Below are 25,159 nucleotides of genomic sequence, written 5' to 3'. Positions count from 1 at the left end.
TGTGGAGAGACACGGGCAGAGCAAAGATGGCACCGGTGAACCTCAACATGCAAGATGCTGGTTATTTATTGCTGCACTGGTAGGACAGCAACAACGATGCATGCAGTAACTGGAAAAGGTGATGTTGAAGGAAGCAATGCAATGCCACACTAATACATTTTCACATTCCAAAAAAAAAAAGATCATTTTAGAATTGATTGTAAAGTGATCCAAAGCACAAATGATCTGCATGTAGAATAAAAAGGTTTAATGAGGCGTGTGCAGAAAAAACTAAACAGGTCATGGCTGTTCTACTAAATAAGAGACACTAGAGGGCAGGCTTCTATCATTACTACTCAAGAAAACACTTTACATAACTGATTCATTGGACATTTTATAACAGTAAATCTCCCATAAGCCGTTCTTACTCTCTTTATGGTACATAATTATTTTCAAAGACTATCAGTTTAGGGATCATAACTGAGTCCAAGGTTGGATCCAAAGAAAGCTGTATGCTTTCAAGGCCAGGGTGTTGATATTTAATACATACACCATCTGTAACCTAAGTTAAAAGGCGACTATAAAGTAGAATAATACTCCGTTGTTTGAGGTCAGGGGCAGAGGGTCGGTTCCCCTAAACCAAGCAACCCCCCCCCCCCCCCCCCCCTTCATTAGTGTACTGTACTGTGCAAAAAGTCTCGAGCTACTCATTATTAACTCAAGAAGGTTATGTTTTTGGTTGTGTGCGCTCATGTCATCATTCTGCCTGTAACTAAACTTAACTAAACTCAAAAAGTTTTGAATGAAAGACTTTATAGGGGTGTAGATAGGAGTCATATTAACAATCCATTCAAACCCGGCTTACAACCACCAAGGTCTTCAAGGTCAGCTTAATAATTTATTGATCCAAAATTGAAAAAATGCCTTATAACTTAAAAAAATTTGATTCTTACAAGACTGATGAGCTGTATAAGGATCTATAATAGCATGTCTTATCTGACCTCTGACCTCTCCTTGAAGGTCAATAGACTGAAGTAGTAATAATTCTATATAGAGCTACTTAAAACTATGTTTCTTATTTCACTGTTTGTATTGACAACATGTCAGCATATAGGGAATCATATATTTGGATTCTAATTATCATGTTACTTTATTATGACTTTAATATGTACGTTATAATAACAGGTTACAGTTTAAACACAATACAATACAATGTTCCTGCATAAGTATGTAGATATACTACATTGTATGTATACTGCTTATACATGCTTAAAAAACAAATTAAATTTCTGATGAAAACATTTTTTTTTCACTTGATGTTTATCATTAATTTTCTAAATAAATTTTACTAAGCATTTAATGAGTTCTATACCTGTACTATATCCATATAGATAAAAAAAAATAAAAATAATAAAAATAATTGTACTCAAACCTATGTCAAGTAAAGGCCTGCACTTTGCACTTGTGTTTGCTGAACTACAATCTGCTTAAAGCATCTTTAAAAAGAACAAAAAAACCAAAATGAATGGAGAGCAAGCTTGCCTGGCAGACGTCTGAGGGCGTCTTGTCTCCTTATATTTTCCTTCCAAGCATTAAAGTGGTTTTGAGTGATATTTCTCAGGCTTCCTGAGGGTGTTTTAGATGTTGTAGACCTTTGAAGCTGTGTGGTAATGTGATGTGTTTATAGACATAGAAGAGAACAAAAGGCAGAAGAGTTTTGAAGGTCCTAGTAATTAAAGAAATTAGAAGAAAGCTTTTCTGACAGTTCAGCCTGTGTTGAAGTTGATCGTACCAAATATAAATTTTCAAGCTCATTAGAATTGTAAAAACTCAGTTTTTGCCTTATATATTATATTTGCTATTTCCCATTTTCCTAACAAAACGTGTATGGAAACTAGTTGGCTCAAGACTTTTGCACAGTGCTGAAGAAAGTACTTTATTCTTTTAGCAAATTAACTGAACAATTTCCGTGTTTTTACACATAATGAAGCATTCTCTGTGGAGCGTTTTTTCTTGTGTTGATCAATCGGGGTTACTAGAAAGTAGCAGCAGTGACTATGATTACTGAATATGATTATTGTGACTGGAGGAAGTAAAGCATTTTAGTTCTTCCGTACGCAATATTTATATGAGCAAAATAATGCCAAAAAAGTTGCTGATTGTAAGGTTATTTATTTCTGTGAAAGAAATGGCTTTTAAACCAAATATCAGGTTTTTTATAGAGTTTGGGACTTACTGGTAGTATGGGAAACATTCTTATCTGCAGCCAGATTATCATACACATTATTATTACTGTTGCCACTTCTTATTATTGCTTAAGTAAAAGAAGAAGAGATTTGTTGGGGGGAGAACCACAAGTACCCCGAGGATGAGATATGTTTTAATCAAATATATATTTGCTGTATATAATATTCAGAATCAGAATACTTAATTAATCCTGAAGGAAATATTTAGTGTGTGTGTTAGATTTCTATGTTCAGTGTTGCACATGCAGTATCATGTACTTTCCCTGGAGTTGATACAACGTTATTATAATGTTATTATAACTGAAGAATTCTTTCAGCCAAAAAAAGGAAGAAAAAAAAACGAAAAACACCATAAAAACCATAAAGAAAAGAAAAGATGTGTCAGCGTTAAGAGGCAGAAAGATTTGGTGGTTGCAGGAAAATATTCTTTGTGGTTTTTGACACGCTGCATTTCACACTTACCTCAACAGGAAGATGAGATCTATTTGCATCAAACTGACAGTTGACTACTAGTAAATTATTAATAATTGTTATTATTATTTAGATTTTTGGTGTATATTTCAGACCGTCCCTCAAAGCGTTGCTGATTTTAGTTTTCAAAATCATATTAAATTATTTTCTTCGTAGCAAGTGTTTCAGTAAAGATTTTCAACTGTCAAGACCCAGTGTGTGATTTTAGTGTTCCCTTAATTTCCCTTGTTTTTGAGCAGTATAAATATACCTTAGTAATTTACTAAGGTTTTGTTTTGTTTTTTAGGCCCACTATGGTAACAGGTCAGCAGCCTGTTAGCCCTGCAACAGACTGGTGATTTGCCCAGGATGTACCCCGTTTTTCACCATATGATAACTGGGATAGCTCCCCCACCCACCCACCGCGACCCTGATAAGGATAAGCCGAAGCAAATGGATGAATGGATGGACTAAGGTAACTCTTCCTTATCTAAACTGTTTTCTACTACATATTTCAACTATATAGTACCACTGATCCATAAACAATTAAAAAATAAGGAAGCATCTTAACCACGTTGTGGAAAAAGTTCACCACACTTGGGAACCACACATACATGTGAAACTTTTCACAGGATTCTTTGCGAGACTCGTGAAAAACTCCCCATGGTTCAACAGCTCGTTGAACACATTTAATAGCAACAAGTTGACACGGGTTTTCGGTATGACTTTTGAAAGATCCGTCTGTCACATTGCTGAGGAATTTCAACGCCCTCTCTTTACAGTGCTTCTTAAGTTCATTGAGGTTTGTCGGCATTTGTTCATGCACAGCTCTCTTGAGGCCTCTCCGAAGTATTTCAGTCAGGTTGAGGTCTAGCTTTTGCCTGGGCCATTGGAGCACTCCAATTCTTTTGTTTTACAGTCTGCTTTTTGTTTTGTTTTTTGTTTTGTTTTTATCAAAATTAATTCATTATGCAAAATGTTTAAGAAATAAATGTCCATGTGTCTTTGCCTGTTCACACAAACATTCAGAATACAAGTTCATCTCTGTGAGAATTTTTAATTGTTATGCAAAAAGGTTTAATGTTCTCTTGTAATGTATCATATTACCACAAAATGTCAAAATGTTGTACCACCAGCAACAGAGCTGAGAAGGAGTGGGGGTGGAGGGTGGGAGGGTTGGTATCCAGTGCTGTTTTGAGCATCATACGCTTGTTGTGTGACCTAATTTCACCCAAGCTCTGCCTGTCAGACGGATGACCTCATATTTGACTCTATAAAACATTAGCATACAAGGATTTCATGGTCAATTCAATCACTGCAAGATCCCCGTGGCTGCAAAACAAGCCCAAATCATCACCCCTCCACCACCGTGCCTGACAGCTGGTACGAGGTGTTTGTGCTGTTATGCGTTTGTTTTGTAGCAGACGTGGTGCTGTGCATTATCACCCAACGTCTGCACTTTGGTTTTATTGGTTTCATCTATCCAGATCCATCTATCCATTGTTCCAGAACTCTTGTTGTTTGTTCAGATGCTACTTGGCAAACTTTGGCCACGCTGCCGTGTGCTTTTTAGAGAGAACAGTCTTTTCCAGGCAATCTTTCCAAACAAGCTGCACTTGTTCACTATTTCTTAAATTATGCTGTCATTAACTTTTCTTTATTATTTTCTTTGTTCTCTGAATCCAAACCTGAATGCTTCAGAGCAGCAAACTTTCAAAATGTCCGCTTTTATAGGTGTGCCTGCACTTGCTTATGATGAATGGCTTGAGTGCATCTTATTTCCTATGGAAGTGTCAAGTTGTACCATTGTGTACTTTCACCTGACTACATAAACTCTTGTGAAAACTTTTGTTTACATCTTCTCAACCTTATGAGTTTAGATCACGATCTAAACAACAAAGCCTGAAGCAACGGCTTTTATGAAGTTGTATTTTTTTTTAATTCAAAGCCTTTGAGTTGGAGTCTGCGTGACTTATGTGCATAAAAAGGTTAGAAAATCCCTTAAAATTGTTTCCTCTTTCCTTTTCCACAACAAGAAATATTGTTTAGTCGCTTTGTATTTCATCATACCTCTACTCCTAATAAGAAATATCACTTTTTAAATGAAATGAGAAGTGCAACCACGCTGGGCTTGTCTAGAAAGTTTGTACAGGAAGAGACTCTGCTGATGTTGCTAGTTCCTGTTGGTTTATTCCTATACGGGGTCACACATTGTGGTATTCACCACAAGTAAAGCGGCATACATCCTCACAAAAAGGAAATATATTCTTAATATGTAAGGTTGGCAATCCCCTTATATACACAAACTCACTTTGACCCCACTACCATTAGGGCTAATAGGGAGGGGAAAAAGGCACTTTCCATTTATGTTCCTGGCCATATCTGTTCCACCGCTCTCCGTTGGACTGCTGCTGCATGACATTTTTGTCCCTGTGCCAGAATATCTGAAAGAACAAGCTGTACCCACAAAAGGGAAAAGCCATTAAATATTAACAAAAAGTACATATAAAATATTCAAGCGTGCTAAGTGCACGGAAATACAGCTAATCTGCGTTGGAAGCACTGAATAAAAAAGCGTGATTTCTAAATCTAAAGGTTTTGATTTGAGTCATAGTTTTCTACACGTTATAAGCGCTTCTGTGTCGTTTTAGCGAGGTCACAGTTGCTGACCAAGCGACTACTGGTGTTTAGTCTGGCACCGCAAGAAAAAAAGCCCCCATTCTCGCTTTTTATTTAAAGGGAAGATCCCTGTGTCTTAAAATAGCATGCCTCCACTTTGACATTTGTTTGAATCTTTGGTTTAATATTTTACATTTAATCTTTGAATCCAATGATTTTTGTTTTTTAAAGTTCTTTTTGCATGCAACCTCTCAGAAAGCCCTTTAAAAATTGTATTCAATTTTAAATTAAACATTACAGTGCTTGAATAATCATTTCTGCCCCCAAAAACAGATTTTCACACTTAAGTATTGAAATCGATGTGAATGATTTGGATTGCAGCAGCCCACCATCACGGGACATCACCCACATCATCCCAGACGTAGACAGATATGTCAGAAGTTGCAGTAAGTCAAACCAAAACCTTCTGCATGAGATGCTTTGTAGTTTGGGTGAATGCCAAGCATGTTTCTGAAGTCCTCAGAGTTGACATTTTAGAGACATAACCCCTTTGATTAATACTATAAACACTAATTTCATCCTCCTTTCCTCCTTTATTTAAGCTGCTGGTTCTCTAAATCACATCTTTTACAGGAAACTCATGTGAATTCTTCTTATTACATCACTTTCTGTTTCATTCTAGCTTTCTGACCTTCTTGCAGCTGAAAATAGGTTATAAAAAAAAGAGAAGAAAATAAAAGTTGATTGAATTTCAGTTTGCCAAGTGTCAAATGAAAAGGGAAATAAAACTGAAACTCCGAAGCTTTCTTTTGAAACCATATTTGCTCAAGGCTTTGATCTTGGTGGCTTTTCTTATCAGATCTGATCAGATTTTATCTGGTGTGTCAACATCAAACCAAAGACAGAAGGCAGATAGTCAGATAAGTCAGAGATTACCGATTTATTCACACCAGAAATGTCACAAATGCACAACTACCGCTTACTACAAATGGAAAGAAATAAAACAAAGCTGCGTGTTTTTCCGAGCACTCACACCTTTCTCATTTGGAGATGAGAATGCTAAAGGTGTCAAACCACTGATGCATGTAACATCATGCCCTCGTGTTGCAAAAAAAGAAAAAAAAGAAAGAAAAGAAAAAGAAAGAAAGAAAAAGCCTACATGTTGTATAAGTTGTTCAAATATCTGCCTTTGTTATGATAGCAATAAAAAGAGAAGGATTTTTATTGTATTATCATGTGATAGTTGGAATATTACATTTTTCTGATGTTTGAACATTAATAAAATTATATAATTAAAGAAAAAGTTTGTTTCACTTTATTTGTGCATTTGCTCCATATTTAGCTCATATATATATATATATATATATATATATATATATATATATATATTTTTTTTTTTTTTTTTTTTTTTCTGGTTTATTCAATTAAATAATTTCATTAAAGGAAATGTTAAGCATTTAATGAGTTTAATGGAAATGTTACATCCATTATTATTTTGGGGCAGAAAGTTAAAATATAAAATAAAACATAACTTTAAAAAAGTTATAGGAATAAAGCAGGTAAGTTAAGCAACTAATTATTAATGCAAACATGTTTTTTTAAGCAAATGTTAGGATTATATGAAATGGTGCATTGTGGAAAATGCACGTGTAAGTGAACTGTATTTTTCATGGAAGCAGAAGTAGTCATTTTTTAACTCTGAAACACTTTAATCTGCCCCCATTTTTTTATATATATATTTTTTCAGTCTCTTATGAATTTGATATAAAGAATATGAAATTCAACATAATTTTCAGCTCTCACAAAACCATAGCCAGTACATCTAAATAGTGGCAGCTTTCTAGTTTGTTAACCAAGGCCTTGAGAGCTTATTTTATGTACAGCATGTGTGTGTGAGCTTTCAATATCCGCTGCAACGCCGATGTGTTGCAATAACTGCAACTAAATGTTTCCTGTAAAAGCTGCTCAGTCCAACACACTAACTTAGATGACTTTATCCCTCCATTTAGAATGGCTACAGCTCTGGGATATTTGACAGTTTGCTCACATTAAGTCTTCTAGAGACAACTGATACCCCTGAGAACTCTTATTTTCCAGCAATGGGCTCTATAATGTATTATATATCTTTTCTGCATTAAGTTTAAACTCACAGCTTACTTAGTTAGATATACCTTACTAGGACCTCATTCTGCCTTCAGCAATTACAGCCGTAATTGTTTGCAGCATTGATTCAACACGTTGCAAAAAATTCCCCACAGATTTTGGTCCATAAAATTAACACGACAGCATCACACAGGTGCTGTAGATTTGCCAGCTACACATCCATGATGATCTAGTGGACTGACATCTGACAGATGCACTCGCTGCAATGTTCAAGAAACTGATGTGAGATGATTTGAGTTTTGTTACACTGCTCAACTGATATCGAGGGGCCCAAATAGTGCCAGGAAAAGATTCCCTACATCTTTAAACCACCACCAGCCTGAACTGTTGACGCAGAGCTGGATGGATCCATGTGCCCATGTTCTTTCTAAATTTTAAGCTTCAGGTTCCTGTTGTTAGCTGACATGAGTGTCACTTCTTGTGGTCTTCTGCTGCTGTAGCTAGTATTCACAACAAATGCTCTTCTTCATACCTTGATTGTAACAAGTGGTTAAATGAGTTGCTGTTGCCTTGCATCACCTCGACGCGACTAAATCATTCTCCTCTGACTTCTGGCGTCAACAAGGAATTATCCCACAGAGAACTGCTGCTCACTGGATATTTTTTGTTTTTCAGGCCGTTCTCTTTAAACCCTTGAGATTGTTGCTCAGGAAAATCCCGGTAGATTAGCAGTTTCTGAAATACTCAAATCAGCACAACAGGCACCAGCAAACATGTGACATTATAACTCCTAAATTACCTTGCTTCCTCATTCTGATGCTCCGTTTGAATCATGTCTACAATCCTAAATGCACTTATTTGGTGCCATATGAGTATTTAACATGGCCCAAATGTTTTTCCTTTTATTTCTCACAGGTTAGAAAGGTTGCATTTCTCACATGACCTAAATGTTTTGATGGTTGATGTGGGTTTTTTTTTGTTTTGTTTTGTTTTTTGTTTTGTTTTTATCAAAATTAATTCATTATGCAAAATGTTTAAGAAATAAATGTCCTTGTGTCTTTGCCTGTTCACACAAACATTCAGAATAGAAGTTCATCTGTGTGAGAACTTGTAATTGTTATGCAAAAAGGTTTAATGTTCTCTTGTAATGTATCATATTACCACAAAATGTCAAAATGTTGTACCACCAGACACAGAGCTGAGAAGGAGTGTGGGGGGTGGGAGGGTTGGCTTTTTTTTATTTTGTGGCATTTTTGAGTTTCACTTTCCACTCTCAAAAATTTCCCTTTGTCACAGGAAAGATTACGTATGCAGCCAAAGTAAGTATTTAAGAGCTCACTCTGAGTCGAATCCTCACAGCACTCCTGTCAACAATCAGTCTTAAATTGTTGCAAGTCTCTCTCTGGCGTCATTATTATCTTTGCTGCACGTTTTCAGCACCGGTGTCATCTTGAAACCAGCAATGTCCACCCTCATCAAAGTGTTTCTGCTCCTGGCTGTCATGGTCTGCATCTCCCAGGCCCAACGTAAGTTTCTTTCTTTATTTGTCCTTTCAGATGATTTAGATTCTTGGTTGAAATTAAGCAAACTTGAATTTGTGCACATCAAATATTAATTTCTTTTTCATTGCCTTCTTTTCTAGTCAAACAATCAGGACAGCAGTGTCTGTGTCACCATGTCAGGAATCGTATCGGCATGAAGACAGAAATAAAGGACATACAGATCTACCAAGCAACCATCTTCTGCAACAAAGTGGAGATTGTGTAAGGTTTTTTTTTTAATATGACTTTTTTTTTATTATTACTTTTGATAAATTCAACTTGAAGATTTGTTAAGCTTTAATAAAGCATCACACAAGAAATTGCATGACAGTGCAAATTAAATGCATCCTAACTAAAAATGCCTTTTTAAGGTAGATAATGATTTTTGAAAAATACTTGTAGGATCAGTGAATTTAAATAGCTTGGTATATGTATCAGGGTATTCTTAGCTTTTCCATTTAAATTGAACTTACCTCTATTTTCTATTTCAACAGTGTTACCTTGAACAGTGGCCTCCGCTATTGCTTGAACCCCGAACTGAAGGCCGTGAAAAAGCTCCTGACTAACATCATGTGAGTACACTTCACCACACTCATCCAAGTTATACATCCAGTACACTGATTGTCTAAATAATAATGTTAGATTGTTAGTGAATCGCTTCAGTTTATAGAAATAAAGTAATAAATGACTTTTTTTTTTCTAATGAGTGCACTGTTTGTTTGTTTTTTGTGAATTTAGGGATAAAAAGCAGAAGACCACTTCCTCCCCAGTGGAACCCTCCACAGCTGCCATGTGATTGTCTTTTAAGCTCTCTGAAAGAAAAAGCACCTCATATGACCTCTGAACCCTCAACAAAGTCACCTTGACAAAAAAACAAAACAAAAACAAACATGGACATGAAAGGATTGTAGTTTTTTTTTTTTAATTTAATTTTTTATATGTGCTTATATTTTATCTCCACTCTATTGTATCCTGTTTTCATTCTTCTGTGTTTTTGTAAATAGATGAATGTCTCTTTGTACTTCTTGATATTTTTTTAATAAAATTTTTAGCTCTTAAAGATTTGTTTCCTCATATTTCATGCCAGTAGGATTTTGTGTCTATACAGACATTTGAACTACTGATCTCTTTAGAATGTATAAACAGCCTGGTTGACGTTAATAAACTGATGATTAATCATTAATTACTGTGTCAGAGGTCAGCGAGCAAGAAGAGAGTAGCATATGTGCAGCTATCCTCTATAATTAATAATATCAATTCAACATTAATAAACACCTCAAACACAAAACATTACAAAGTGCTGCATTATTGCAAAACAGTCTGCGCATTCAAAACAGTCTTGCATGTGTGGGACGTGCACATGTGTTTTCCACACTTATTAAAATGGCACAGTGGCAGAATGATTAAGACTTTCCTCTTACAGTAAGAGGTTTCATAGTGTGAACCTCAGCTGGGGGCTTTCTGTGTGGAGTTGGCAGCTCCTCCCAGTGCCTGGGTGGGTTTTCTCTGGATACTCCAGCTTCCTCCCATCATCCAAAGACATGCATATTAGGTGAACTCGTGGTTCTAAATGACATGAAGTGGTTAAAGTGTTTGAATTATACAGAATAAAACACTGTACACTCAAAAATAAAAGATTCTTCATCCTTAAAAGTAACAATTAAGCAAAATGCAACCAAAATATATAAAGTTAAAGATTTGTTTAGTCAAATAATTAACCATTAAGAAATATGTGCTTGGTATAAACTGAGTGCATAGTAAATTTCATAATACATTAAATGTAACATATTACATTTTATTTATGTTGTAACATTAAATGGGGAAACTTATATGTAAATAAATGAGTTAAAGTCAGTATTTCTGGGCAGAATTATTTTTGGAGTGTATTAATGTATGGTTAAAAAAATGTGACTTGCAGTTTGAGCACTTGCGTTGCGACAGAGTTCTGACAGGCCTGTCCCATAAAAAAAAACATGCAGACATGGTATGTGCAGTCTCACAATTTATTCCCAAAAACCAACATTTACTTGTTTTGACCCACGCTGGTGGATTTAATATTCAGTATGAAGTATATATTTATTTATTTATTTATTTATTTATTTATTTATTTATTTTTTAATGTTTTGGTTTTGTGTATTTTCAGTCACTCCAGTCATCAAAGGGCCTGATGAATTTAACATCTGTTAAAATTGAAAATGGGTCAAATTTGACCCAAACAGCATGAAAGGATTAAAAATCAAGTGTGCGCTTTCTCTTTAAGGGCTGTAACTGTTCATATGCTACACCAATAGTGCTATCTTGTGGACCAGTGCTGGTAATGCAAAGTATAAAAATTAAAAATCGTCCATATAATCAGTTGCTTCTATCTTTACTTACAATCTATGAGATTCTCTTTTGAATTCTTGCAGTAGTGATTGAATTTGAATATCAATATAACTAAAAAATGATCAGACTTTCATGTCATTTGTAGTATTTTTAAAGAAAATGGCTTGATATTGCACATCAGTGCAAAAATAATCAGCATTACTAAAATGTGTCTCAGGGAAATGGAAAATATTATAGAATTTTCCACTTGAATTAGTCTTTTAACATAATGAAACACAGCGGCAACATTTAGCACATGCAAACAGCACAGCCAGTCACACAAACAATCCTGCTATACATAACAAGAGGTAGAGGCTAAAGGAGACAAAATCAAACAAACAAACAAGATGGTTGATTTTAAGCAGGTTTGAGTTGCTGAAAGAAATGATATTCTAGAAATATGAAGGTATGAGACCAAAGAATAGAGCATGAATGTTCCCTCTAATTCTGAATTGTATTAATTTGACCCATGAGATGATTTTCATTTATTCTTTAGTCCTGTTCTAGTTATACTTTATTTATACTTTTTACTTATATATTTAATTAGTCCCTTCAGGATCTTACTCTCTGTATTCCACTTTGTCCTCCTCCCATGTTAAGTTTATTCATGTCTAAGCATTTCTTATTATTATTCATGTCCCATTTTAGTTTTGTAATAATTTGTCTTCTGCGTTTCATGTTTAATTTTATTTCACCTTCTAGCTCGTTGCCATTGTCCTGTGTGATGACCTTGTGTCTGTTTATCCTTTTCAACCTCCTGACATGTGTGTATAAATAGTCCTGTCTTACTGTCTTTGAGAACTTATTTCTTCCTTTTTCAGATTCCTGCACTTGGTTCCCTTTCCTGCAATCACAACAGCTAGTCCAATTAGAATATTACATATAAAAAATTTAAAATATAGTATGAATTTCTCTCCTGGAGAAACCACAAGTAGACAGTAACTCAAATTTCACATTGACTATTCAAAACTGTGAGACCTTTTGTGTGTGTGTGTGTGTGTGTGTGTGTGTGTGTGTGTGTGTGTGTGTGTGTGTGTGTGTGTGTGTGTGTGTGTGTGTGTGTGTGCTTTCAGCGTCAGCTGTGATGACCCATTTCTGTTGCAATAACTGTTACAAAATGTTTCTTGTAAATGCTGAACAGTCCAAGATGCTGACTCAGAAGACTTGTAACCCAACCCTCCATTCAGAACAGCTTCACCTCTGGGATATTTGTGGGTTTGTACACATGAAGTGGTTGCAGACTTTCAAGCAGATTGCCAAGCATTGAAATTAAGAAGTTAAAGTCTGGCATCAAATAGTACACATGACACTGAAGCTGCAAACAGACTGGGATTACAGGGTCCAGTCAGCAGTCAGCAATGTCCTCACTGACAGGGGTGGCTGAACTTTCCAGAGTCCTATAGGCTGCTATCCACCACACCCTCACCCACATAATTTGCATGTGCATTCCCTGAACCCAAGGGTGACCTTAGCCATCTACCAATCCTTTTACCACGACTAGACCTCAGTCTAACCTTAGCTTTGAAACCAAGTCTTAAACTGGAGTTCCTTTTAAATAAAAGGCCAGGATCTTACAAGGCCCACAACGCTGATCACACTGATCAAGTCTAATCTTTGCAGATAACCCTTTAAACTTCACCATTACTGCAACTCCTCTTATGTAAAACGCTAAAGTTTAAAAATAAAAAAGATCTAAAGTTTTAAATGATAAGAATGAATGGGGATTAGGCATTCACTGCAGATTCACGTCTACCAGCAAACCTGCCTTATCGCCTCAGCTTTGAAGTATAACATTCAGGATTATTATGAGGTGATAAAATATACAGAGTAACGATCTTGATCTATTGCACCACACCAAAACATACTGAGTCAAGTTTCAGCGGATCCCTCCGCGGCGGCTTAGGCTGCTGCCAAGGAGGTACGTTCACCGTGACGTGGGCATATGGGCTCTGTTTGCATGTCCAAAAGTCATGGATAAACTAGCCAGCGAACAAACAAACAATATATTTTTGTTCGTTATCCCAAATCGGTGCGACAGTGGCAACGAAATCACTGCAGCTGTGGAGTAATTTCAGAGGGACAGTGGGAGAAATCTTCACGGGTGAGTTTTAAGTTTTAAATATACGATGAAGGGTTCGTACAAATTCTGGACAACCTAAAATGTAGATCTTGTATGTATATACAGACTAAATGTATAGCCTATTGCAAATCAGATCATTTTAAAGTGGTTTAAATGGGCTTCTCTGTTTTTACATGCATGTATTTTTCTCGGGAAACACTACAGCGTGAGTCATGTGTCATTCCTCATTCATTACAGCTAGTTTGCGGGGTTTTTTTTAAATCCCACACCGACACGAGTCAAACATCCCCATGACTTCTTTTCTTTCTTGGGAGGGGTATGCGTGTGTGTGCGTTTTTTCTTTTTTCTTTTTGCAAGTCACTGTATCTGGCTTCCATGAGCGCTGACGTGAACAGCACGATGTCAGCTGTCTGGAAAGTAGACCGGACTACTAAACACCACCGACCCGTGTCTGCAAAAACTGAATTCTGCTGCAATATGTATGAGAAACATGTCACATTCTGAGTTCATTTAAGAGCGCATTCAGCTGGAAAGTTATCTCAGATCACGGCGATTGGGAGCTAAACAAGACTGAGTGTGGTTTTATTCGACTGAATAGGGAACTAACTAACTAACTGTGGATCAGCTGTCAGACGGAAATGAAAAAGTGTCATTTCCTTGTTTAATCCAGAGCTCGGTTGTGTTGTAGTGTTGTGCGATACTACAGATTGTGATATCAATCTGCTACCAAGAAAATACACTAAATAAAGTGTCAATATACCGATGCCGAATATGTTGTAGTTGTGTCATGATTTATGAAAGGGATCATCATTATTCTGCGATTTCTAAGCACATTTTAACATTCACTACATACTCACTGTGCTTTTTTTCTTTCCAAAATAATGATTTAGCAAAATAAAAGCATACCTTTCAACTTTTCATATATTTTCAAAACTTTTTTTTTTATTTTTTACCTGAAATGTAAATATTCCTGTCTCTAAACACTTTTGGGTCAGCTTCTGATGCTTTGATGTGTTAGAGATGTATTAAAGATCTTTTGAAATTATTCATTGGGCTTAATACTGAACTTAAATGATAGAAAAAAGTGTCAATCTTGTCACGCTAGTATTAATCTGATACCAGTACTATCGACATTTGGGTAAATTTGGCCACCTCTGCTGTGCTCCTCTGCTATCAGCAGGAATTTATGTGTGACTGATATTAATGGCGCTGCTGTAATCAGACTCTGTATTTCTATTTAAGGCAGGTCAGGACATCTTGCACTGTGTTCAGTAATTAATGTCTGCTGTGTTTATTCTTTTTCACTTACCCATAATCATGTTGTTAAACATATGCATAGAGTACATGTGTAGGCCTAACTTCTTCCCCAGGTAAAAGAAATGACATTAGTGAGCAGTGTTTTACATTCGTTTCTGTGAGCCTAATAACTTTCCGTGTCTGGTGTCATGTGATGAAGTGGTCAGATCTGAGTCCAACATCAAGCTGAGTGTCAGGTTAACGGCCAAGCTGTCAGACCCCACCGTCTCCTGCAGTCAGCTGCTCAGAACATAATGGCTTCAGGACGGGGAGACATTCCAGGTAAACAAGATTTGAGATTAGGCACAGTTAAACTGTGAGACAAGTAATTATCTTGTACTGATAACAGAAGTTGTTTCTCTTATTTATTTGTTTGTTTATTTACGCAGTAATGTGTCCTTTTCCTTCATTTCAGTACTTGAGTCCGGCATGCCGTCCTGCCTCATGGGTGCATTATCATCTCCAGTTGGAATACAACGACACAATATCAGCTATGATGAGAACATGGATGGCCCTATGCATTCCCCACCTTCTGACTTGACTGTCAACATCCTGTGGAAAGAACCTGTTATCCCACAGCACAGGTTCAGGAAAACTGAGGTGCTCCCCTGTTTACCCTTATATTCTAACCCACGTTGTTTTGAATTGGTTACCGGAACAAAATGATTCTTGTATTAGTTGCGTGTAAATGCTTCTTGAATGTTAGGGCGTGCACTTTTGATTTGCTCCATTTCTAATATGTAACTAGCTTGTAAGTGGAGCCTAACACTTAGGATTTGTGTGACCAGGAAGGGAAGAGTGGTGGGAAGTTACTGAGCGTTGAGGGAGCAGCATCAGCCAAGTCTCCTGGGCCTGTGGTGAAAGCCAAAGCCACCACTTTAATGAACTCGCTAAGGATCAGTAAGTCCACGAAAGCAACTTCACTAAACAACTTTATTTAAAAATATAGAGATACTTAACAAGACCACTGTCCACTACATGAATTATGATGCCCAGAATGACTTGGCTCCCACTTAAACAATCTTAAGAGTGTTAGTGGAGCTATGCTGGCGTGCAGCACCTTAAACACACTGACTCTGCAATGTTCCCATAATCTCTCAGAGGAGTCCCACAAGAGCCTTGAGGAGTTTGAGCACCAGGCTGGACTAACAGAGTCTGGTTATTACCCTTGCAAGGGCCTTTCTGCTGAAGAGACCCACTTTCACAGACGAGGTGATGTCACACCGGTGAGTATTAACAGTTTTAATCACTGACCGCAAGTAACAATGAACTCAAAAGAAAATACACACCTAAATGTCATTTGACAGAAGGTTGTTATTATTATTACAAAGCGTACATTTAAAAAAAACATCATAAATCTGACCCTTATCAAATTAAGTCGATGGACTGGCTCAGATATATATTTAAAGCCTGTGCTACAAGGCAGGATTTCATCTTATTTAGGCAACTACAGAGTTAATCCTGGGTTTTCTTCCAAATGCAGATCACCATAGTAACTTATGCTGTGAACGTGACCTACTCTGGGGCAGATTATCATGAAAATTAGAGACCTAGTTTTTTAATAGCTTACAATGACTGTCTTTACCCTGATTAGCATCATTAAGAAGTATATGTTAAATGTTAACATCTACTTTGTATGAATTATGGGCTGGATTTTAGTTTTCATACATGCATGAGCAATTAGTTTTTAGAAAGTCACAGAAGAGGACAATATATATCCCCCACCACAACTAGCCACACACCTACAGGTCCTCAAATTTACTGCTATTTACTGACCTAATTCTTATTGACCTCACAAAGTTACTGAAGATCATTAAAGTTTAAAGATCACTTAGTAAGGTAAGCTAAGTAAACTTTTACTTAAAGAAACTTGATATGTGCACTTCTAATTACATAACAACATATTGTTAACATGGAAAAACGTCTTGATAAACAAATTACGTAATGAGCTCTGCACTGGCTCCATAGGCTGTAGTATTGTTGCCAAGCAACGCCCCTGCACAAACCAAACCCCCTCCTTTTTCCTGTTCCCTGAGACGGACCAATCAGAGAGCTCCTACCAAAACCAGAAAAGGCCTACTTTGCTGCATAGACTGTATCGTCGTCGTTTTTGTGAAAAATAATCGTCAGTTAAACTGGAAATTATGGACAAAGTGAAAGAAACTGTCGGACCGAGGCGTCAACGAAAAGTTATCATAAAAAGGTTAGTCAGACGTCGCTGCTTTAGTTGACGACAGTCAGGTCGAAGGTGTTGTAGGCCGTTAGCAAAGCTAGCATTCAAACAAACGTATTTATTCGGAACAATAAAAGATAAATGATCGGCATATATCAACTACCGTGGATCTCGTAATACAAAGGAGGGGATGGTGGTTTGCGTATTGCGCGGTTTGATGGGTTAAAGTGGTTAACCATTGTGTGGTTGTTGTTGGCTTTGGTTAGCACTGGCTAACTAGCAACCAGCAGACATTTAAAGGCCGTGTTGCTTACCGTGAGTGGAAGCTTCAGGTAAATAAAATAACCAGAAAGGGTAACTTTAGGGGCTTGGGAAGCCCTTCGCACTTGCTAAGTGAGTGTGATTTAAATATATAACTTGGATAATTACTCTGTTTGCCCCGCACTATCATCATTTTACTATCATGAGGCCTAACGCTAAGAAATGAGGCACAGACTGGTGCTGGCATTATTTATTTTTTTTTAAACTCTTGTATCTATATTGAAACCAGATTTCACACATATTTCACTTTAGGTGGTGTTATTTGAAAAAGCGTTTTAAGAACTGTAATAAATGTGTTTTGTCTTTTGTTTTATATACACACGAGGAACAAATCGACTACCAGAGGTTTTCCGTGCGATATATGTATATTTATTTTTTGCTGTGTTTAGTGTATTTGTGGTTTTTGTATGTCTTTAGTCTTTTTTATTTCAGCTTTCTGACACTTTATAAGCTATACAGAATTGTTTGCATGTGCCAGGCTGTTGTTATGTCATGTTGATTGTTCTGGCTGAGGGCCAGCCGGGTTCAAGTAGAGACGAACTAGGTTACTGACCCAAGTAATGTGGATAAAAGGCCACTACGTTGCTTTGCGCTCTTCATTTGCAAAATGGATACTACCCAGAGTAGAAAGCAGGACCTCATGCACAATGGAGTTATGAGCTTGGAAGGGCATTTGCCATATGATTGGGAATATGCCCATACCGAATGGAAACTGGGCACTGAAAATGTTTTTCAAGAGATTAGTCATGAACTCAATTTAAGTCTGATGGCAAGTATAGTGGAATTTGGATTTGTTTTTGGAGTTTTTTTGCCTTTAGTCAAAAAGTATCTTTTGCTTACTCTGTGCTAAAACTGAAGAGGACTGATGATTGACAAATACATTAACATGGATTTGTTGTTTTTCATAGGTGTTTCAGGGATTGTAATCAATTTTGTGAAAAAGTCGAAGTTATGTAATGAAAGCTTAATTTGGTGCATAACAGTTCTGTGGTTCTTAATGTGTTTACTGCTGTTTAATGATAAATTAAGATGAGTAATTTTTGCACACTTTGTTTCTAACCTTTGATCTGCGTTCCCACCTGCATAACGTAGTCAATGGCAATAGGCTCTGAGGACCTGTGACGTGCTATTTTTCGATCTGCAAACCAAGTAAAACAGTGTTGCCCTTGTGCATTGCGTATTCAGGGATGTTTGCTCTGTAAATACAATTAGTTGTTTCACTGACAGATTAACAAAAGATCATAAAACAACAAACTTACAAACAGGGTCACGGAGGAAACAAAACACCACTGTTTGTGCTCTTGTGCTGGCCTGACACATGTGGGAAGATTAAAACTGTTTAATAAATTTACACTGACAGTGAAGCAGATGGGAGCTTGTGACTTTTTTTTTTTTTTTTTTTTTTTTTTTTTTTAACTTTTTTTGTTTTTCTTGCTGTGCAGAAGTTGAGAATGCCAAGTGGAAACTTTAAGGAGGACAGGCTTACAACATCAGCATCAACCACCCCAAGTGGCACCCCTTCTGTTACTCCCAACATCACCCCCTGCGTTACTCCCAACATCACCCCCTGCGTTAGTCCCTACTCTTCACCGAGTGTTCACCGCAGGTAGGAAGTGTACTGTTGTCATTCAGCAAAGAACCCTTATATTTATACATTTGTACAATTTCCAAAATGGCTGTATGTTCATGCTGTGCTTGGGTAATGGGAATACAGGAGCTGGTTTCATCTGAGTCCTGCACCTTTCCTTGCTGCACCTGAGACCCACAGTCCCAACCCAAGCACAGACATGGGAGGAAATGAAGGAGGAGGAGGAGATAGGTGGAGTTTCTTCGGAATCCGATCTGTGGTACAGAAGTCCCCCACTGATCCTGGCTCTGAAACCAGCACAGGTAAAAGATTTGTGCTCACGCCTGTTTCTGTATCTTCAGTCTTTTAGCATTTCTATGCCGATACTTTGCGAATTGGGTGAATTGTCATACCCCTGAACCTTACATCAAAACAAACTGCACTGACCCTCCCTTTTATTTTGGGGGGAGAAAAAAGTTTGTAAATTGATAGCATTTGAAACTACTTCCTTCTAGTCATACCACAGCCATGTTGAAACCACAACCTGCAGAACTGTTTACAAAGACAGGCCTCACATCACAGAAACCAAAACAGAAAATGTGATCCTAATCACATGTGATAACATAGCTTGTTTTCACTGTAACATGCATATTTTAACCCTGTAAAAGACTAGACCTTTTTGAGACCTTGAGTTTGTCAGAAAGTTCAATAAACATTCCAGTTTTTTTGTTTTGCTTTTAAAGAAGAATTTCCTGGCAATTATTTCGTGGTTCAGGCTTTACATGGTTAAATGCAGAATAAGGTGCAATTTAAAAGTTTTCTTATAGAAGCTATAACGGCATGTAGGTGGAATATTTCAGGGAAATTTCAACAGTACACCAGTGACGCTGTGTGTTTCTCTTTGCAACTCTTAAGAAATTAATGACATCATCTACCACACCTCTCTCCTGCAGGTTTGTCTCTGCAATCCTATTTTGGTCTGCAGAAATCCTCAACCATGGATGGCACCAACACCCAGGTCAACCTCAAGGTTGATGACCCTACAAAATTTATGCCACCCAAGATTGAAATCTCAGACATTGAAGCCAAGCGGCAAAACCCACGGCCGCATAAACTCAAACCTCGGGACATGAATGTTTTGACACCATCGGGCTTCTGAAGACCAGCTATGTAGCTACTCCTCCGATTCCACATTCTCAATGTTTGTTTGTTTTTTGTTTTGTTTTTTTGTCTGTCCTCTGGTTCCACATTTACCTCCCTGTCTACCTCTGTTCCCTCTGCCTCCATGCAATTTCACTCAAGCTGGGGGGAATGAGGACCCATAGTACCTACAGTATTAGCCAACTAGCAGCAGACTACACTGCTACTCCTCCCCAGCTCACAGATTCAGATCAGTTGCTGTCTGCTGTCTATGCCCCCTCCTCTCGTTCTATCTTATTAGTCCAAATAATACAACAAATGGAGTAACTTCATTTGTAACCCTAACATTGGTACTGCTTCCTATTGCTTTGTCACGTAATGGGTGCGTTGGTATGCATTGCCTAGATGTCCTCGTTCCATTGTCAGCGATGGCTTGAGATTAACGTTGAAATATCTTGCCAAATTTTGGGCAGAAGTTGTTCACTTTTAAGACTGCTGATCATGCTAAAGTAGTAAGGTAATTCAATTTATATCTCAGGTTCCTGTCTTTAATAGTTTTTGGTTTAAAGTTATGTAGTGCTTTTCTCCATCAGCATGCAGAGTATCGTGGTATATGACTGATATTGTGCCTAAGTCTGCAATGGGTTTGCTTTTGGCATCAAATTTCAACTTTTTTTTTGCTTTTTTTTTTGCTTTTTCATTATATGTAAGAGCAGATCTGTGACCATGTGCCTGCTGACCTGAAGTTATTTCTTTTTTATATATATATATTCTGCTTTAAATCAAGGTTTCTAAATTTTAGGTAGTGCAGTTTGTTGGGTTTGCCACTTTTTTTTTTTTTTTTTTTTTTTTTCTTTTTTCTTTTAAACGTAGGACTAAAGTGGCCATTGTCAACTTTTCAACTTTTTTTGCGTGTGTGTGAATGCGTGACTGAAATTTCCTGCTGTTTTGTTTGGGAAAAACCGATGAATTCTGATAATAAAATGCACAAGGGAGCTCTCCCACTTTCATCTGTAAATAAATCTCATTATGAAACTAAATTCCTTTTTGGTTGTTTCTTTTAAAAAAAAAAAAAAAAAAAAAAAAAAAAAGGGGGGTGGGGGGGCTATTCCCAGTATTTCATATTCAGTGCTCTGTTCAAACAGGAAGTGATTCAGAGGCTCCGAGCCAGATGCATCTCATTTGGTGCCAGAATTCCATTCATGAATTTGAAAATAATACAGGAGGCACAACTCTATGTATGCTTGTCTCACCAATTTTCCAGAGTTAGAGTAGTACTTTGCATTATACTAAAAATGCAAAATATTGATTAAAATATGAAACGGCTCTTGAGCATCTACTAAAGTGGCAGTTTTCTTTTGTCTCGGTTTCTTAATAACCAATTCAAATATAACACTTAAAATATGTTTTGGTTTTGTTGCTACAAGTCTTATAATTGTTAAACGTTGTCCTAATTCATGGATAGACCAAAGATGAGTCCTTATCTTTATATTTTCTATTTTTTTTTTTTCAGACAGAGTATATCTAACCAGTGCAGCCCTCTTACTATGCTACTAAAAGAAGATGCATTTAAAGTTTCCTACATTTAGTTGTACTATATAACTGCATTCATCCTCAACTTTCACAGTCCATTACTGTGAAATGCATTCATTTTTCTACAAAAATGCTAATGTTACCCTATTAAACAAACATTGCAAATATATATTAAAAGTATTTTTGTCAGTCTACAAAAAAGTAATGCATCAAGTCAACCCTGATAGATAAGAACAGAAGACATTTAAATTAAAAAAATGTAAGAATATAAAAATTATGCAATAAAATAGTTCAAATGTTTTGTTGTTTTTTTAGCTTACAAAGGTTTAATATATTCCCTTTTTTTTATAGTTACTTCTTCGAGTGGTGGTGATACGGTTGTGCCAAGCATCTCATTGTTGGTGGTTCATTTAAATAAAACTGAAATTTACATTGAAAAAACTTCATGTTTTTTAGCATTTGTGAAGCATAAATTGTCCTCCAGTTCTGGAATGACCCATTTATCCATTGTGAAATGCATAAACGCACTATAACGCATTTCCTTTGCTATTGCACCATTTACAGTCATTACTGTAGTGATATAAAGATATAAACTGTGGCGCAACAACTTGGCACAAATGTTTTACCTACAATTTTTCACCACAAGATGGAGCAAAAACTTCAACATGAGCTCACGGGATTGCTGTAAGTTTCCTCCTCAGTTTGACTCTCAAATTTCACTGTGATGTTACTCAGACTACTTTGCATTAAAAGTTAAGAAGCGATGCACACATTCTGCAGTTACACTGTAGTAGTAATCAGTTCTATTAGCATAATCCATAAAAGAAAGAGCGTGGGATGTAATGAGATAATGAATTTGACCACACAAGCCTTTGAGGAGCCAGAGGGAGGTTATTGTTGTCTCCGGTCATCTACTGTGCACACACTGATTTAGTCTTGTCCAGTAGTCACAGAGCTACACAGGTTTTATTGCACTAATGCTACTGTTGACAGTTCCACACAATTGTCAAATTTCAATTTCCAAAGCTATTATTACCACATTAAAGCAAACATGTCATATTACAGCAAGCAATCAGAGCAAACAGAGTTTTTCCCCTGAAAGCTCAACTGTGTGATGGAAGACTTTACCTTGTTAAAGTTCTCAGTAGTTGGTGGTTAATGTCCATTATGTTGTGTGTGTGTAGGAGAGAGAGAGAGAGAGAGTGAAACAACAGAAAAATGTCCTGTATGTTCATGTTGAAGATTTATTAAAGGACGGACCTTCTATTTTTAATAAGAATAGTGCAGGATTGAAATTCACAGCATTTCAATAATATTTTGCCTACCAACAGAAATACAGTGTCTTACTTTGGCTTTAGTGCTGTAATTTAGGTGTTAACAATGCTCTGTTTGAGGTAATTCACACTTTAGCTGGAGCTTTTAACTGGAGCACTCCTCAGCTTAATGAAAGGCTGTAAACCATTCACATGTGGTTTCCAGGTGGTGCTCAAGAGCAGGCTTGTAAATCGAATAAGAAAGACAAGTGAGGACAGAAAGCTGATAGTCAAAAACCTAAAGGTGGTCAACCACTAAAATCAAAACAAAATGTGGGGGTGGTGGCAGAGGGGACACAAGAACACAGGGTTAGGTGCAAGAGTTTGGAAAAACTACAAACCGAGGTGGAGCTAGTCAGCCCTTTCAGTCTTAAGCCACATTTGTTTAGAGATGTGCAATGCAATACATAAACAGTTGACACAATAACCGTGTCTGTAACACTAAACCAAAAACACACAGCAATACAGCAAAGGCAAGACAAGCCGTGGGTGGGGGGAGTCTGGAAGGGAAAAAGAAAGACACAGGGAAATGGGGAAACAGAGAAGAGGGTGGAGTGCCTCAGCAGTCATGACATAACACAGATGGCTTTCTCACTGGGTCCGACATGACGTTAGTCAGTCGAGCAGCCCCCTCACCCTGACGCTGCTGCTCGACTTCTGCCCTGGTCACTCGAAAATCATTTCATTTACTCAGAGATGTGCAATGGTAACCACAAAGCAAAACAAAAACAATCACGACTCGTCTATTTTCGAAAAATGAGTCTGGCAAAACTGCCTCCACACACTCCAGAACTTAAGATTCACCACCCCGGCCTCTATACTATCTCGACATGGAGAGATACAAGAAACCACGCCAAGTTTTTTTTTTTTTTCCTTTTTGGAAGATCGCCTACCTCCAGTAATCCAAGTTTATGTATACCCGGACAACATTGTTAACGTTTAAATGTGCGTAAAGGTCAGCCTGGAGAAAGATTAGGTGAACTTTTATCTAATACGTGTAGGAGTGGTAGATGCACTTTATGTCAGGTTGACTCCGGGTGAGATTCTGGGAAATCCTTTTAAGCACATGCTCTCAAATGGAAGGATTTTGTAATGAAACACTGTTGGGCTGTTGATACGTGACCTAGACAGAGAAATTAAGGCATAAAGCATGTGTTTTCTATTTCAGCTGTACTTAAAATGTTCTTCACTGAAGTTCTTGAGAAAAAAATCTTATGGTGCATTACTAAAAGTGATGAGATAATACCAAGTCACAGAAGTTTTATTACTGGTGTTACATTTCATTTATAGCTTCTACTGTATATATAGTGCCACTTATCCGTCTAACTATTAGTAATGGTGATAAGTAATGTGTCATTTTGCAGGGGTAATGTAGCTGTTCACAGAGCTGGTGACGAAATGTAAGGAGGGATTTTTGAGACAAAGCGGGTGGGGTGGGGGGTGGGGTGGGGGGGGATCTGTTTGACGTTTGTTGGGTGTTGTCTGTGTCGTACGCTACGCCATCTGCCTCCAGAGTCACATCTGGGACTGATTTACAGTGAGCTGGCCCAGAGGTGAACCCACCAAGCTGAGTGAGTGAGAGATAGAGGTAGGGGCTGGTGAGGTTGGGTGTTGACCACCGGGACTTGATCAGACCCTCGTGGTTGTCCTCAGGTATCCTGTGAAAATAAATATCAATCATGTCCACAACTCTTGGATAGGGTTAAACTTGTATGGCTATTACCATAGACGTGGGTTGCGTACAAATCAGATTACTGTGCTTGTTTTATGCAATAACAGTTTTCTATTCCTCAGAAATCGTGAAGACGTCACCCCTTGCTGCGTCTCTGTCTTCCCAAAGAGCCCCCCACAAAAGACGAAACCCAAGTGTCTGAGTAAGAAATGCTTTACAGCTGTGATTGTTGTAAATGTATTCAAAGCTAAATGTGCAAAATTTGTTGTTAGGAATAAAGTATGGTATCTGATTTTAGTAGCTCTGTCTCTTCTTGATAGCCTTTGATCTTGGATCACTTCCTTGCTAAACGATCAAGATCGAATATTGGTTCCAGCAGAGAGCTGAATTACCTCTGTATTGTCAAAAGACTCTCCGTTTACTGCACTACTTTTCTAAGGCAGTATAAAAGATAATGGTGTTGCTGTTTGTACACAGTGTAAAGCACAGGACACAAATTTAAGACATGGAGTTCTTCTGGGTTTTATAAACAGATATTTATATGGCTTTTTTTTCTTTCTTTGTGTTCTTTGTGCTTTCAGGGAAAACAAATCAAAGAAAGAGGGATCTAAAGTTGCTACCTGTTTCCTATAAGCCAGCTTCCAGCCTCAGGCCCTCATGCTGTTGGTCTCTTCTGTGCAGTTCAATAGTCATTTTCCTGCCATCCCCCACAAAGATTGTTAGGCCCTCCTGTACTGGCCTCCGGGATCTAACTCGAAACAG

The 25,159-nt window shown here is 37.4% G+C and overlaps 2 protein-coding genes across 2 annotated transcripts; both read left to right on the top strand.

The window, feature by feature from the left end:
- The first annotated feature begins 8,766 nt into the window (after positions 1–8,766).
- On the top strand, positions 8,767–10,083 carry LOC102775768 (C-X-C motif chemokine 10-like). The gene is made up of 4 exons (XM_006781480.2): positions 8,767–8,923; positions 9,040–9,160; positions 9,433–9,510; positions 9,677–10,083. The coding sequence occupies exons 1-4, from the start codon at positions 8,860–8,862 to the stop codon at positions 9,732–9,734; spliced, it is 321 nt and encodes a 106-aa protein (XP_006781543.2). The 5' UTR covers positions 8,767–8,859; the 3' UTR covers positions 9,735–10,083.
- A 3,152-nt stretch (positions 10,084–13,235) lies between these two features.
- Positions 13,236–20,933, top strand: LOC118454726 (putative monooxygenase p33MONOX). Its single transcript, XM_087849262.1, has 8 exons — positions 13,236–13,403; positions 14,839–14,960; positions 15,094–15,278; positions 15,467–15,578; positions 15,780–15,904; positions 18,615–18,778; positions 18,887–19,062; positions 19,693–20,933. Exons 2-8 carry the CDS (start codon positions 14,933–14,935, stop codon positions 19,896–19,898), a joined length of 996 nt encoding a protein of 331 aa, XP_087705388.1. The 5' UTR covers positions 13,236–13,403; positions 14,839–14,932; the 3' UTR covers positions 19,899–20,933.
- Positions 20,934–25,159: the final 4,226 nt, after the last annotated feature.

This window comes from Neolamprologus brichardi, chromosome 2 (assembly GCF_056152115.1).
Source record: "Neolamprologus brichardi isolate AB-2024 chromosome 2, ASM5615211v1, whole genome shotgun sequence".
NCBI lineage: Eukaryota > Metazoa > Chordata > Actinopteri > Cichliformes > Cichlidae > Neolamprologus > Neolamprologus brichardi.
Note: the sequence above shows the minus strand (reverse complement) of the source record. Positions and strands in the feature narration are given on the sequence as shown.

Bases quoted from the DNA above. Each gene is read 5' to 3' on its own strand.
- LOC102775768 (XM_006781480.2), top strand. From the start codon at position 8,860: ATGTCCACCCTCATCAAAGTGTTTCTGCTCCTGGCTGTCATGGTCTGC. The intron at 8,924-9,039 runs GTAAGTTTCTTT...CTTCTTTTCTAG, and splicing joins CTGCATCTCCCAGGCCCAAC to TCAAACAATCAGGACAGCAG. The intron at 9,511-9,676 runs GTGAGTACACTT...TTGTGAATTTAG, and splicing joins AAGCTCCTGACTAACATCAT to GGATAAAAAGCAGAAGACCA.
- LOC118454726 (XM_087849262.1), top strand. From the start codon at position 14,933: ATGGCTTCAGGACGGGGAGACATTCCAG. The intron at 14,961-15,093 runs GTAAACAAGATT...CCTTCATTTCAG, and splicing joins AGGACGGGGAGACATTCCAG to TACTTGAGTCCGGCATGCCG. The intron at 15,905-18,614 runs GTGAGTATTAAC...CTTGCTGTGCAG, and splicing joins GACGAGGTGATGTCACACCG to AAGTTGAGAATGCCAAGTGG.